This window comes from Bufo gargarizans, unplaced genomic scaffold (assembly GCF_014858855.1).
Source record: "Bufo gargarizans isolate SCDJY-AF-19 unplaced genomic scaffold, ASM1485885v1 original_scaffold_2152_pilon, whole genome shotgun sequence".
Lineage (NCBI taxonomy): Eukaryota > Metazoa > Chordata > Amphibia > Anura > Bufonidae > Bufo > Bufo gargarizans.
The window spans coordinates 173220-188961 of record NW_025334664.1 but is presented as its reverse complement, the minus strand read 5'-3'; the positions used below and the strand labels follow the sequence as shown (position 1 = coordinate 188961).

The 15742-nt window shown below is 43.1% G+C and overlaps 1 protein-coding gene across 1 annotated transcript in view; it reads left to right on the top strand.

The window, feature by feature from the left end:
- LOC122924034 (alpha-1A adrenergic receptor-like) overlaps window positions 1–2659 on the top strand; it is a 51054-nt gene extending 48395 nt beyond the window's left edge. Inside the window, exon 2 of the mRNA XM_044274950.1 lies at window positions 1825–2659. Coding sequence (XP_044130885.1) covers window positions 1825–2339 — 515 coding nt within the window. The 3' untranslated portion in view covers window positions 2340–2659. The remainder of the gene's footprint in view (window positions 1–1824) is intronic.
- Window positions 2660–15742: the final 13083 nt, after the last annotated feature.

The window sequence follows — 15742 nt, the reverse complement described above, 5'->3', positions numbered from 1 at the left end:
AAAAAAAGCACTTATATCTTTATGCAAATGAGCCTCTAGGTGCTATGCAGGCGTTTTTCCAGCACCTAGAGGCTCCGTCTACCTTGCAGTTTGCCGCCCATCGCCTCGCTCCAGCACGCCCATCTCTTACCGTATTCGATCCTCCCCCTGCTTCAGCCTTCAGAAATCCCGCGCCTGCGCCGTTCGTCGCGGCATTCGGAGGCATTCGGCGCAGGCGCAGTCAATGTCTGACCGCTCCGTGCTCAGACATTTCCACTGCGCCTGCGCCGATGTCATCGGCGCAGGCGCAGTGGAAATGTCTGAGCACGGAGCGGTCAGACATTGACTGCGCCTGCGCCGAATGCCGCGACGAACGGCACAGGCGCGAGATTTCGGAAGGCAGAAGCAGGGGGAGGATCGAATAGAGTTGAAGATGGGCGTGCTGGAGCGAGGCGATGGGCGGCAAACTGCAAGGTAGACGGAGCCTCTAGGTGCTGGAAAAACGCCTGCATAGCACCTAGAGGCTCATTTGCATAAAGATATAAGTGCTTTTTTTGAGGTATGGGCCGAACGGATTAAGGTAATAATTAGCTTGTAAGCTACATCAGACACTAGCGGATCGCTAGTGTCTGATCACCAAATATGTGATATGCAAGTGGTAGAAACCCTTTAAAGGTGTTATCCAAGTTATATTTATTGATGACCTATCCTTAGGATAGGTCATCAATATCAGATCGGAGGGGGTCCGACACCCAGCACCCCCTCTGATCAGCTGTTTGAAAAGAAGGCGTGCGCGGTGTCAGCGCTGCCTCCTCTTCACTGTTTACCTTCTACCCGTTGCATCTGCAGTGGTGAGCAGGTGTAATTACACCCAAGCCGTCCTATTCATTTCAATAGGAAGGCTTGGGGGTAATTACACCTTCTCACCACTGCAGATGCAACGGCTAGAAGGTAAACAGTGAAGAGGAGGCAGCGCTGACACCGCGCACGCCTTCTCTTCAAACAGCTGATCGGAGGGGGTGCTGGGTGTCGGACCCCCTCCGATCTTATATTGATGACCTATCCTGAGGATAGGTCATCAATAAATATAACTTGGACAACCCCTTTAAGGTGAAATAAGGCTGTGTCTTTAAGGAGGAATTCACCATTACATGCTTCTTCTTAAATGTCCTACTTTCATGATATAATATCACTGTATAATATCACCATTTTACGTTTTCCATAAATTTCACCCGAAAGTCAAATATCTCTAACTTTTTATGAGTAGTGTACATTTGGGCATGGTCTGTTTAGTAGATTGAGTATGCAATGGACATAGAGAAACATACTGATAGAGAATTGGTTTGGAGATTTACAGTCAAGAAAATCTCCAACTATGGCAGAGGAATTCAGATGCTTCTTAAGCCCCCTTTCAGTTTAAGAATCAGTGCCCAAGCTCATGGACTCGTGCTGTTAACATTTTATGGCTTACCACTGTGACATGTCAATGTGGATTTTCACTTTAAACAAAATGTCCAGACTGAATGTGAGCTATAAAACCAAGTGATCTACATTTTAAAGCAACATTATAGGACAAACTGTTACACCATGTTTTGACTAGTGCAGGATCATAGGAAGCAGTGCATAACTTAAAGAACACCAAAAATAGAAGTCATGCACCGCATCTTCAGGACCATAATAGGTAGGACATAGTGTATAATTTCTTTTCTGCGAGTGTTCTTTTAACTTTTTAATTTTCTTGGACAAAAATATAGAAAACATTTCCCCTAAATTCAGTAAATGTATACATCTGTTTACTTTACATTGTGGCATAGTAATGCTGACTGGATTTTGTTTCTTTTATAGGTTCCTTGTACCCTTCAGCCAAACCATCTGTGACCATTTTCAAAATAACCTTTTGGCTGGGCTATTTTAACAGCTGCATCAACCCAGTTATCTACCCTTGTTCCAGCCGTGAGTTTAGGAAAGCCTTTCAGAACATTCTGCATGGTCGCTGCTCTCATAGGAGACAGGCTTCAAGTAAATACTCATCAGGATACATCTTAAGCAGCCCAGTGCATCGAAGTCCAGAGGAGCAAAGAGATGTTGTGAGAATCCCAGTAGGTTCTGGAGAGACATTCTACAAGATCACAAAGTCTGATGGAGTCTGTGAATGGAAATACTTTTCACCAGTACCAAGCCCATCTTCTCCATATGGACCACCAAAAGACTTCTCAAACCGTTCAACTGCCAGGGTGAGCAGTAAGTCAATTTTACGGGCCTGCTGTTGCATTGGCACAGAGCAAATACGCACATGCCACAATATTCCAACTATTAAAATACATACGATCTCGACAAGTGAAAATGGAGAACCTGTCTGAGTATAGGAAGACAAAACTATTGCAGTAAATTCCAATACTTGTTGACGTGCTGCATGTGGAATGGAGGTGACCATGCATTTCTGTTCAATCTGAATGTGCAAGTTCACAGGTTTGATTCCTGTCAGCACCATTTACATTCCATTGTATCTGAGCCTCATTTTAACCCTTGACTCAACTTTTTTTTTACTCTCAACATGTTGAACCTCGACTCATGTGAACAATGCTGCTAAAATTGCACTTAAGATGTGGATGCATGGAATATAAACTTGCCTAAAAAAGCCTCCATGGTGCTATGTAAATCCCAAATAAACCCATCTGGAAATGGCGAATCAAACTAACAGCCTGATGCTGTTCTATTTATGTCCAATTTGTGCAGAATTGACATGTGCTGAGCACTCTCTACGGGTGGAAAATATCCAAATCTAGATCTGGATTTCTAAATTCCTATCTGCAGTTCACTTGCAATAAACACAATCGTAAACAATGGTGTAATTGGTTATTTCAGCCCAAATTCTGTATCCTTAGCATCACAAGGTTGTCATTAGTAGTAGTAGCTGTTTTTAGAGAGACTTTAGAGTTCATCATTTAGACACTTTCTAAATCCCCTATATGAAAGAAGAAGTACAACTTCTTACATAGAGTATGGTTTTTAGACTGGCAGAGAACTGGAGAATGGCCAATTACTTACTCATCTCTGTTTTTGTGAAGACTGCCTTTTTGGTCATATTAGTTGATAGCATTATCCATCCTTGCTGCACACTTGTTTTGGGAAACTGGAGAGGGAGGAGCATAAACACCACTTGCGACTAAATTTTGTAGCAATGGCAATTTAAAATATTTGTTTTATTATTTTGGTGGTTCAGGTTAAGGTCCATTTACACAGGCCAGTAATTGGCCGAATGAACATTCTTATGAAAGTTCATTTCCAATCATTGTGCATGTAAACATGTCTGTCTTTTGGAGATCATTTAATCTTCAACTTGCTTAAGGAATTTGGCCACTTTCTGGTTATTGTTGACCAGTGTGTATGTAAGATGACTATATGCCACTAATATAGCTTTTGTTGAAATTCTACACCATTTTCTATATTTCATAAGGTACCGTACACAAAGTCTTTTGTGCTGTCCACACAGAGGTCTTGTCTATAAAATGGCTGCTGATGGAGGGTCATGTGACCAGGGAAATCATATCCTCCATTCAGATACTGTCACGGATGATGTTGCAGATAGCTGGAACTAATGAATAAACGTCCGACTGGCTTGATCCCAAACTAAGGAGCATATAGGTGAGCCCTGTAAAACCCTAAGAGCTCTCCCTGACTGCTATGCCCATGCAAGGGTCTCAATGGTAGACGATTGCATGCCCACGCACCTAGACGATTGCATGCCCACGTACCTAGCCCACTACCTAGACCTGAAAACCCTATAATAGTGAGGGGACACGACCACCGGCTCCTTGCACTTAATACGGAAGGAGTCAGGGTCACCTAGAATCAAGCCAGCAAGGAAACACAATACATGAAAACACTTATCTGAGTAAACAGCAGCAGCAGCCTCCAGCAGTGAACACTTCATCCAGGAATTAGTATAAACCGCAAAGTGAGGCAGTATGGGAGGGAATATAAAAGGGAGACAATTAGTCTAAATAGGTGACACCTGGGAGAAGGAAAGGAGATGACGAAGTGAAACCAAAACAAAGAACATCATGCAAGAGGTAGAGAAGGACGTCTGCCAGACCTTCTCACAGAACTGGCGGTGACAGATACACTGTCCCTGCCATCTGCACTTGTTCTGTTTGGAGTTTAGTGCAGGTACAGCGTGTGTGTGCATGAAGGAGACATCACATGGAGGTGGTTTGCTTTGTAACATGACCTTCCATCATCAGCCATTTTATGGACAAGACCTCTGTGTGGACAGCACAAAAGACTGTGTGCACCTTATGAAATATAGAAAATGGTGCAGAATTTCAACAAAGGCTATATTAGTGTTTTAGAATTATCTTATATACACATTGGTCCACAATAACCAGAAAGTGGCCAACCCCTTTAACTGTTCACAGTTACAGTAATTGTGACCAGGGGTGCCCAAACTTTTGCATGCCACGGCACACAGAGCTTATATAACCGGACACAGGGTCCTTATGGCTGTGAAGTATAGAGCAGGAGGCACTTTGTGTGTCACTGTATACCACACCATGGAGATACTCTGACCTAAAGCAATTGTTTTCTGTCAGATTCCATATGCTTTCATGTGCTTGATCCTTTATTGAGCAGGGCTGAACTGGATGGCACTATAACCACCATTCCTGTGCTACACATAATAAAATACTCAGATGAGAAAGTCAGAACTACATGACGCATGGTTATGGCACCTTGCAGGTCCAACTTGCAGGTAAGTTTTCAGAATTTGGCTGGAAGATGGCTTTAAAAATGGCCTAATAACATAGTAACATAGTACATAAGGCCGAAAAAAGACATTTGTCCATTCAGTTCGGCCTGTTATCCTGCAAGTTGATCCTGAGGAAGGCAAAAAAAAAACTGTGATAAGTACACATGAGAATTGTTGTCTACTTTTCCAGACCTTCTGAATATTATATGATGATGAGATATGATTTCTTCTAGAAAGTCTTATTTTGTTGTTTTTATCTCATGTCCATTTTAATTACCATAGCATTAGGAACAAGCACAGACCTTTTACGGTTATTTAAGTCTACTTTCACACTGGCGTTTTGGCTTGGGCTCTCACAAGCGGTCCAAAACGGATCAGTTTTGCCATAATGCATTCTGAATGGAAAAGGATCCGCTCAGAATGCATCAGTTTGCCTCCGATAAGTCTCCATTCCGCTCTGGAGGCGGACACCAAAACGCTGCGTGCAGCATTTTGCTGTCCGCTTGACGAAACTGAGCCAAACGGATCCGTCCTGACACACAATGTAAGTCAATAAGAACGGATCCGTTTTCTCTGACACAATCTGGCACGATAGAAAACGGATTCGTCTCCCATTGACTTTCAATGGCTATGTTACAGATAATACAAGCGGATCTGTTCATGACGGATGCATGCGGTTGTATTATTGTAACGGATCCGTTTTTTGCAGATCCATGACGGATATGCCCAAAACGCGAGTGTGAAAGTAGCCTGAGTTGTGTATAGGACATTTATTAAGAACATAGGAGTTGTAATCTATTCCTACCTTAGTACCCAGCTTTACAATTTTGGTTCATAGGTTACTGGAGCTAGCTGGTGGTGCTTGCTGAGAGGAAATCATCCATTGAAAATATTGTTTCTTGTTCCACTGTACATATGGGACTGAATGTGTGGGTTATAAACAGTATGTCGATAAGCTTGCATTTTGTGCAGAAGCAATTCTCAGGTCTTGTCCCTATAGTTATAATAAAATGTAATTCTATTAATTAAATATATTTGTTTTTTCCTTTGTTTTTCGTGGCTTTGGGCATGACATGTATGGATGTGCATATGTTTTTTCTCTTATGCTTTTTTTGTTCATACTTTGTTCTCTTTTTTTGAATCCTTCTGGAAAAAAAATACTATAAAAAAGAAAATTCACAATGCATATATCACATGCAAACTATGCAATGCAGAACCCACAGTGCAATAGGTATCAGATGTTCATCCGCCTAGAAGTGTTCAACTACATGGTGATCTTAGTTGTGCACCCAAGTGTCCTAGTGCATCACAGTGTATCGGTACTAGTATAAAAATGAATGGGTTTGTATCACGACTTACATGTGTGCCACAACCTCGAACGCCAGAATCACAAAAAAATCCAGCACAGCCACCATTGCGGAAAATGTGAGTCACGCTGCGTCTCCATTCATTTCTATGCTAGCACCGCCACACTGCAATTCTTGGGTGAAACATTTGTCCTGCGACCAAGATCGCCACGTAGCCGAACCCTAAGAGTCACTGTTATATTACCCCCTGTTATGGAAACACTCTTCTCTGGAATTTAGGAGAGACTTCAATGGGCCTTCAAGTCTGTCAGCGTGGTTCAAATGGATTCCTTTACGATGCATCAGAGAGAAAGACATAGATACAATGTTTCCAGGTATCTTTCTTTGGGGAACAATGCCCTGCAGAGTAACATATTGTCAACAAGCATAAATAAATACTATACCAAAATGAACCATCCGGAAGTTCTCCTGGCCCCCAATACTATACCAATATGAACCATCCTATGGGCACAATTTATGAATTCTATGTGACCCTAGAATAAGAAAGATGAAGGGGGTTGTGAAGGATGTATTGTAAATGCAGAACTCATCCTATCAGCCCACATACCGGGTATTCCTAAAGCATTGGTATTTATATAATTAGCCTCAAGACATTTCTCCAATTGATGGGCTTCATACCCTCTACATCTTCTATAAACTAAAGTATCCTGGAAATACAGGATGGAGGAGTTAAGCATAGCAACAAACTAGACTAAATCAATAATTCCACTGTCAAATACGAAAGTCGTGATTCGGGTATTAGTTTTCACAGCAAGCCCATTGTAAAGTATTGATGACTCTTTGTCTGTTCTCATCACCTCCATGTGGTTTATAGAACCCCTGGAAGCAATGGAGGACAGACATTTAGACATTTGTTTTACTCATAATCAACTAGACAAGCCTAATGGGGCTTTGATTGGAAAAGCCGTGTCTACATTAATACATCTAAAAGCCTTAAGTAGTGTTAAGCCAAACGTTCAGTACACTTTCATTACTGCCGTCTATTCTATATTTGATAAGAAATCAATTCACAAAACCTCTTGTCTGAGTTTTCCATAATTAAACTACAGTACACAAAGCAGCTCAATATATATCACTTAAAGCAGGCATGGCGGCCCTCCAGCTGTTGTCAAACTACAACTACCAGCATGCCTGAACAGCCTACAGCAGGGAATAGTGGGAGTTGTAGTTTGAGCATCCCTGACTTAAAGGGATTATCCTAAAAATTTTAAACTTTTTTTTTTATTCATCTACTTATCTGGAGGGCATTTTTACCCTTCTGTGGGAAGGATGGCTGCAGTTCATCAAGCACTTGCATTGCCATAATTTCTCATTACCCCTTCCTCCCCTGCATAGACGACAGTCACTCTCATGTAGTCCCAGAAAGACATTATGGCATGTAATGCTCCCCCCCATAATTTCATCTGAATTGGCCAAGTAATTCAATTTGGGTACCCAAATCGAAAGGGCTTGAAATATCTATCTCGCTCTTTCTCTAAAAACTCCACCCAAACGGATCTCATGAAATTCAAATTCTACCGTTTCTGATTAATCAATTTGTTCATTTCTAAACTATAATTTGGTGAATTTAGAAGTAGGAATGAATGAATGAAAGGTATCTGGGTCACTTCACCTGCTTCTCTATGAGATAACCACACTGGCCCTGAGAGAAAGGAGGGGGCAGGGAAGTTACTGAGAATGTTAGTCCACCACTCAATGCAGGAGAAGGTGGACCAGAAGGATAAACAGCAAGTGGTGCTACCAGAGAGGAAAATGTAATGTACATAATAAACCAAATAATATTTTTATTGCATGTATATTGGCATAATACTTCATTTGAAATGTTCTGTTCATTGCGTAGCAATACTTTTCATGAGGTAACCTCTTTAATTGTTCATTTTTTTTAATGCATCAAGGAAATAGGCAGGCAATTGATTTCTTTGTCGAAAGACAAGATGTACTGGTGGGTTACCAGGAGACACAAATCTCTAGTCCTCAGGGTACACCTGCCAGTCATGATTTTGGAAATCCGACAGAATGAAAGTATGTGGAAAGTGTGGGAGTACTAAGGAAATCCTGGAAACATGACCAGTAGGTGGGCCCTGAGGACTGGAGTTGAGGAGCACTGCCGTAAACCATAGCAGGTCTGTAGAGAAAGATGACTTGGTGACTAAATTCCTACAACCTACTGCATGGTAAATATATCTGCTCAGCATGAAATCTGTCCTTGATTTTATGGGAGCTTAAGAGTCAAGTGTAGTGGCGTCGCTAAAGGGGGGCGAGGGGGGGCAATAGCCCCCCTATGTTGTTATTTGCCCCCCGCTGATTCCCCCAGGTGAATACTAATGAGCGCTTCTATTATGGAAGCGCTCATTAGTACCGAAGGACCAGGAAGCGGTAAACGCTCTGTACTTACCACTTTCTGGTCCTCGGCTGTCGACTGTGCAGGGCTGCGCACAGCGTGACGGCGCTCTGTGACCTGACGCTGTGCGCACCAGTTCTGAGCATAGTCAACTGAGGAGAGAGAAAATTGCAGGCGGCGTCCAGGAGAAGGAGAGGTAAGTGTTTTTTATTTTATAAAAAATGTGGCTGCTCGGGCATAATAGGGGCTAATCATGAGAGGCATAATGAGAGCTAATTGGAGGCATATGGGCGCTAGTTGGAGGCATATTGGGGCTAATGAGGCATATGGGGGCTAATGAGAGGCATCATGGGGGCTAATGAGAGGCATTATGGGGGCTAATTAGACTATTAGAGGCATATGGAGGCTAATGAGGCATATGGGGGCTAATGAGGCATATGGGGGCTAATGAGAGGCATTATGGGGGCTAATTAGACTATTAGAGGCATATGGCTCAGTTTTGTCAAGCGGACAGCAAAACGTTGCGGACAGCAAAACGTTGCAGACAGCGTTTTGGTGTATGCCTCCAGAGCAGAATGGAGACTTATCGGAGGCAAACTGAGGCTGAATCCAGAGCAGGCAACGCAATTACATCATCATTGTCGCGCCACCTCCTGAGCCAGGCACAGTACAGCATGGGACACAGGCCAGAAAAGGTCTGCATCGTATTACTGCCAGAAGCATGGAGGTAAGTGTTAGTGGTTTTTTTTTTTTCCATCTGGCACAATGCTGTTGAGCGCACTATGATGGGGGGAGGAGAGGAGCACTATGGAAGAACTATATAGGGGCATTATTTGCTGCCATATTATGGGGGGCACTATGGAGAAGGAGAGGTCAGAAGCACTATGAGGGCACTAAAAAGGGGTATTTTATACTGGCACAGTATGGGGGACACTATAAGGGTATCTACTGGGGACACTACATAGGGGCATTTTATACTGGCCCACTATGGGGAAGGGGAAAAGGAGCACTATGAGTGCATCTACTGGGGACATTATATAGGGGCATTTTATACTGGTACATTATGGGGGTACTATAATAAAAGGGGGAGAGGGCCACTATGGGGCATTTTTATACTAGTTTGCCCTTTGCATTTTTTGCCCTGGCACACATTATAAGGGGGCATTTTTTGTACTGGCGCTCACTTTAAGAGGGCATTTTTATGTACTGGCACACATTAGGGGGCATTCTTCTACTATTACATTATATTGAGAATAATTACTACTGGGGGCATTATGGTGAGCTTTATTATTTAATAGAAAGTGATCAAAAAGGTGTATGTATGCAAAACATGTAAAAACTGCTTGTTTCCATCCTGTGTGTAGCACTTTCTGTTACTGTATCCAACCAATCCCATGATGCACGTCTCCTTTCTCTGCCACCCATCTACAGAACCACCCCTAACAATGTCCAGCTAGTTTATAGCTCCTCCCACCACCTAGTTACATAGACACTAACCTATCACTGCCCCTAACAACACCCAGCTAGTTTATAGCTCCTCCCACCAGCTTGTTACATAGACACTCCCCTATCACTGACCCTACTGCTGCTTTAACACGTCCATGGACATAACATCACAGAAAATAAGAAAGACCTGCATGGGCATGGTCATGTGACAAGATCCCAGAACGGGCAATAAAGGTAAAATAAATATGTTAAAAATGGAAGGCACTCGGACTGAACACTGAGGCCCCTTTCACACTAGCAAGCATTCCGCGCGGGTGCAATGCGTGATGCGAAACGTGTTACCCACCACCTTGCAGCTGAGGAGCAGGAGATGGATTACATGCTCCCTTTAGTGCTCACTTTTCTCTCCAAAACTGACTGTAACTCGCTCAGCTGCTCCCTTGGCAGGAATGGAATGGTAAGTTCCATTCCTGTTGCCAAACATTGCCAATCATACTCTATCTGCTGGTTAACAAGGAATGTAACGGATCTCCTGGCACCCCGACCGGGTACCTCCGTCGATGGATGCTCCTAGTGCTTCCCGAGGACTCCAAGCACTCCACTTGACACCGTAAGCACTGCAGACCCCATGAACCTCCGAAGCTTGGTTGAGGTCTCACCATCCTCCACCCACGCTGGACCCAAGACCGGGCTTCCGCTTCCAGTGGGTGAACCTCTCCTAAATCCAGAGAGCAGGAACATCTCTTACAAGAGCTAGTAGTTATATACAGGGGAGTATAGCAAATCTTCAGTGTATAGCAATCCCCAGTGTCGATCAGTTACCCAAACACCAGCCTCAACATGATGAAGGGTAAAACAGGAACTCACTTTATTGAAGATCAACTCAATATATATACAGTTCAAGAAGTCTAGCAACATAACGCAATCAACCATGAACAACATGTAAACAGACATCTTCACCCCCTCCATAATGAATGAATAGGAAGGGAGGAGACACATGTGATGGGATTATCTCCTGAGTGTATCATAGGGTGATCTACTCATCTAGGAGTCGGCTGCTCCTATAATCAGCTACTTAATCCCATCACTAACACAATCAGTGGGAGTCTCAGTGCAGAGTTAACCCTTTTTGTGTTGCTGAATCCACACCATGCCTTTTTAATGGGCAATAGGAAATATGTGGCATATAAATTCCACACATAAATCAGGGTTCATAGTTCCTTGTAACCCCAAAAGGTCTGAGGGGGTTTCCATAGTTCTGGGTCCATTGTCTGTAGGAAGGAGGCTGGCCCTCAGGCTTCTCCAGCAGCCCCAGTGACGGTTCAGTACGTCACACAAGGTATGTAGCATAAAGTGTGACATAACATGAAGATTACAAAGCATAACATTACCAATCAATTGCAGTGCCCCCCGGTCTGGGATACTACACATGGATTACAGTTGGAGTCACTTTATATAACCTTCTAAATCTCCAACGGAGCAATAGCTGTTCTGCCACAACAATCTGCCTATGATTCTTATGAACAGAGCACTGATTATTGGGGGTAGGTGCATTACTGAACAACATGACACCTTTTCTTTAGAAATTGGGCAGGCGTGCAATTCATGGGTTACCATTGTGCTATAATTTGTCAGGTCTTGGTTAAATGCCAGCATAAGTGAAGTTATAATATGCAATATAATTAGAATAGTACATCTATTACCTGGGTTGGCGGTGCACTTTGGCCTTGGATGTGTTTCACCGCCCCTTCCTTTGCAGAACGCCAGGCAGCAGGGATAGGTGTGGTGGAGTACAGTGCAGTGGGGGACTCTAAGTCTCTCTTTAGATATTCTATGCAAAACTCCCAAATGACCACAGGCGTGCAATATCAAAATACCTTCCGTAGTGCCTAGTTTCTGGGTGCAGTGCTTCAACGGATGGCCAGTCTGTCTCAGAAGTTTGTCAGGTGATAGAAGCAATTAATCCTGACCACAAGCAATACAGTCTATTGCCACAAACGTGCATTTATCTTAAACTGGTCCTCAACCATAAAGGGAATCAACTCGGTAACGGAGGAGAGCATATTTAAAAGAAGAAAAACTACCACAAGAGGACACTAGTTTTAAATTAGAGGGGCAAATGTTTAAAAGTAATATCAGGAAGTATTACTTTACTGAGAGAGTAGTGGATGCATGGAATAGCCTTCCTGCAGAAGTGGTAGCTGCAAATACAGTGAAGGAGTTTAAGCATGCATGGGATAGGCATAAGGCTATCCTTCATATAAGATAGGGCCAGGGACTATTCATAGGATTCAGATATATTGGGCAGACTAGATGGGCCAAATGGTTCTTATCTGCCGACACATTCTATGTTTCTATGTTTCTAACCATCCACAACCCCTCTCTACTATATGTACATCTAACCCCAAAACATAGGATTAATATGAGAATATATTAGGAATACCTCAATAATAGACTTCATTATTTATCTCATTAAGATATCCCATTATTCTTCACTACGTTTTCAGTTTTTTTAATTAATTTAAAAAAACGCACACAAATCGCATAGATAATGCAATTACAATCTATTGATGTATTCACCAATTGACTTTATATTTTAGGATATATTTACACACATATTTTTTACACAACCAATTGAAACAAAAGATACACATGTACAATTATAACACAAATATTTTATTACATAATAAATATAACAACAGACATAGACAATGATAAAATGAGTAGCAGCAGTGCAACAGCACCTATAGCTAGCCCATAAGCGCACGTTTCGCTCCTCCGCTTTCTCAGGGGGCGTTACGCGAAGGGGCAAAACGTGCGTCGGGGTGCGCTCTCTGGCAGACCTGGGTTTGTTCCATCTGTGCCTCCTATCAACTCTAGGTAATATGTTATAGTATATTATATTTTTTCTTATTCAACATTTATTACTACTATTGTTGTCCCTCCATAGAATATGTCGTAGACATAGACATAGAATGTGTCGGCAGATAAGAACCATTTGGCCCATCTAGTCTGCCCAATATAAAATTGGGAAAGGGGGTGATTTATACTTAATATTTTGGTGTTTTTTTTTTACTGTTTTTTTTATTTAATAACTATTTTCCCCCTTAGGGGCTAGAACCTGGGATCTTTTGATCCTATTCACCCTAATAGAGCTGTATTTTGGTTATTAGGCTCTCACACTCTCCCTAATACTGCTTATGGGCTAGCTATAGGTGCTGTTATTTCACCCTTGTTTCTGGCTCCTATTTTGCAGTTGTTGTATGTTTATCTGTGGGGGTTGGAGGCTTGTACGTGTATTGGGGATAGGGTTTATATTGCCTGCTCAGTGCAGCATACACTGGTTCCCTATTCCTCTTTTGGATTTTTAGATTCATTTACCCAGAGTCAGGCGGCTGAGCTGCTTATCGCAGCGCTTGTCTGCACTGCTGCTACTCATTTTATCATTGTCTATGGTCTGTTGTTATATTTATTATGTAATAAAATATTTGTGGTATAATTGTACATGTGTGTCTTTTGTTTCAATTGGTTGTGTTATAACTCTTTGGCACACATAATCTCATCCTTTGGTTGATTTAATAGGTGGTACACATATTTTTTATCATACACATACCTATATACTACTTTTTTAAGAGATATATATTGTGCATTATATTCATATTTTTATATTTATATCTTCACGCTATATGTTTGCACTCCGATATATATTTAAAATAAGAGAGCATCTATTATGGGATTTAGATATGACCGTCTGGTACACTAACTAGGTAAAGTCCGGTCCAGCTTTTTATCATACCTATCATGGACCATTTACTTCTGGACCCATACCTTTTTATATACCCATCAAACAAGATGGCTATTAATACCAACTGAGGAAGGAGCATGTACGCTCCGAAATGTATTTGGGTTATTACGATAGCCAGCACGCCATATGTGACCAAGATATATTGAATTCCACACCATATGTAATGCATGCACTAACTACTAGCCGAACAGCGAATTGAGATATCTAAATGCGCTTCTACTTACTTATAACTAGAGTTGAGCGAACACCTGGATGTTCGGGTTCGAGAAGTTCGGCCGAACATCCCGGAAATGTTCGGGTTCGGGATCCGAACCCGATCCGAACTTCGTCCCGAACCCGAACCCCATTGAAGTCAATGGGGACCCGAACTTTTCGGCACTAAAAAGGCTGTAAAACAGCCCAGGAAAGAGCTAGAGGGCTGCAAAAGGCAGCAACATGTAGGTAAATCCCCTGCAAACAAATGTGGATAGGGAAATGAATTAAAATAAAAATTAAATAAATAAAAATTAACCAAAATCAATTGGAGAGAGGTTCCATAGCAGAGAATCTGGCTTCCCGTCACCCACCACTGGAACAGTCCATTCTCAGATATTTAGGCCCCGGCACCCAGGCAGAGGAGAGAGGTCCCGTAACAGAGAATCTGTCTTCATGTCAGCAGAGAATTAGTCTGCATGTCATAGCAGAGAATGAGGCTTCACGTCAGCCACCACTGCAACAGTCCATTGGCATATATTTAGGCCCAGCACCCAGGCAGAGGAGGGAGGTCCCGTAACAGAGAATCTGTCTTCATGTCAGCAGAGAATTAGTCTGCATGTCATAGCAGAGAATGAGGCTTCACGTCAGCCACCACTGCAACAGTCCATTGGCATATATTTAGGCCCAGCACACACACAGGCAGAGGAGAGAGGTCCCGTAACAGAGAATCTGGCTTCATGTCAGCAGAGAATCAGTCTGCATGTCATAGCAGAGAATGAGGCTTCACGTCAGCCACCACTGCAACAGTCCATTGGCATATATTTAGGCCCAGCACACACACAGGCAGAGGAGAGAGGTCCCGTAACAGAGGATCTGGCTTCATGTCAGCAGAGAATCAGTCTGCATGTCATAGCAGAGAATCAGGCTTCACGTCAGCCACCACTGCAACAGTCCATTGTCATAAATTTAGGCCCAGCACCCAGGCAGAGGAGAGAGGTCCCGTAACAGACAATCTGGCTTCATGTCAGCAGAGAATTAGTCTGCATGTCATAGCAGAGAATGAGGCTTCACGTCAGCCACCACTGCAACAGTCCATTGGCATATATTTAGGCCTAGCACACAGGCAGAGGAGAGAGGTCCCGTAACAGACAATCTGGCTTCATGTCAGCAGAGAATCAGTCTGCATGTCATAGCAGAGAATGAGGCTTCACGTCACCCACCACTGCAACAGTCCATTGGCATATATTTAGGCCTAGCACACAGGCAGAGCAGAGAGGTCCCGTAACAGACAATCTGGCTTCATGACAGCAGAGAATCAGTCTGCATGTCATAGCAGAGAATGAGGCTTCACGTCACCCACCACTGCAACAGTCCATTGGCATATATTTAGGCCTAGCACACAGGCAGAGCAGAGAGGTCCCGTAACAGACGATCTGGCTTCATGTCAGCAGAGAATCAGTCTGCATGTCATAGCAGAGAATGAGGCTTCACGTCAGCCACCACTGCAACAGTCCATTGGCATATATTTAGGCCTAGCACACAGGCAGAGGAGAGAGGTCCCGTAACAGACAATCTGGCTTCATGTCAGCAGAGAATCAGTCTGCATGTCATAGCAGAGAATGAGGCTTCACGTCAGCCACCACTGCAACAGTCCATTGGCATATATTTAGGCCCAGCACCCAGGCAGAGGAGGGAGGTCCCGTAACAGACAATCTGGCTTCATGTCAGCAGAGAATCAGTCTGCATGTCATAGCAGAGAATGAGGCTTCACGTCACCCACCACTGCAACAGTCCATTGGCATATATTTAGGCCCAGCACCCAGGCAGAGGAGGGAGGTCCCGTAACAGAGAATCTGTCTTCA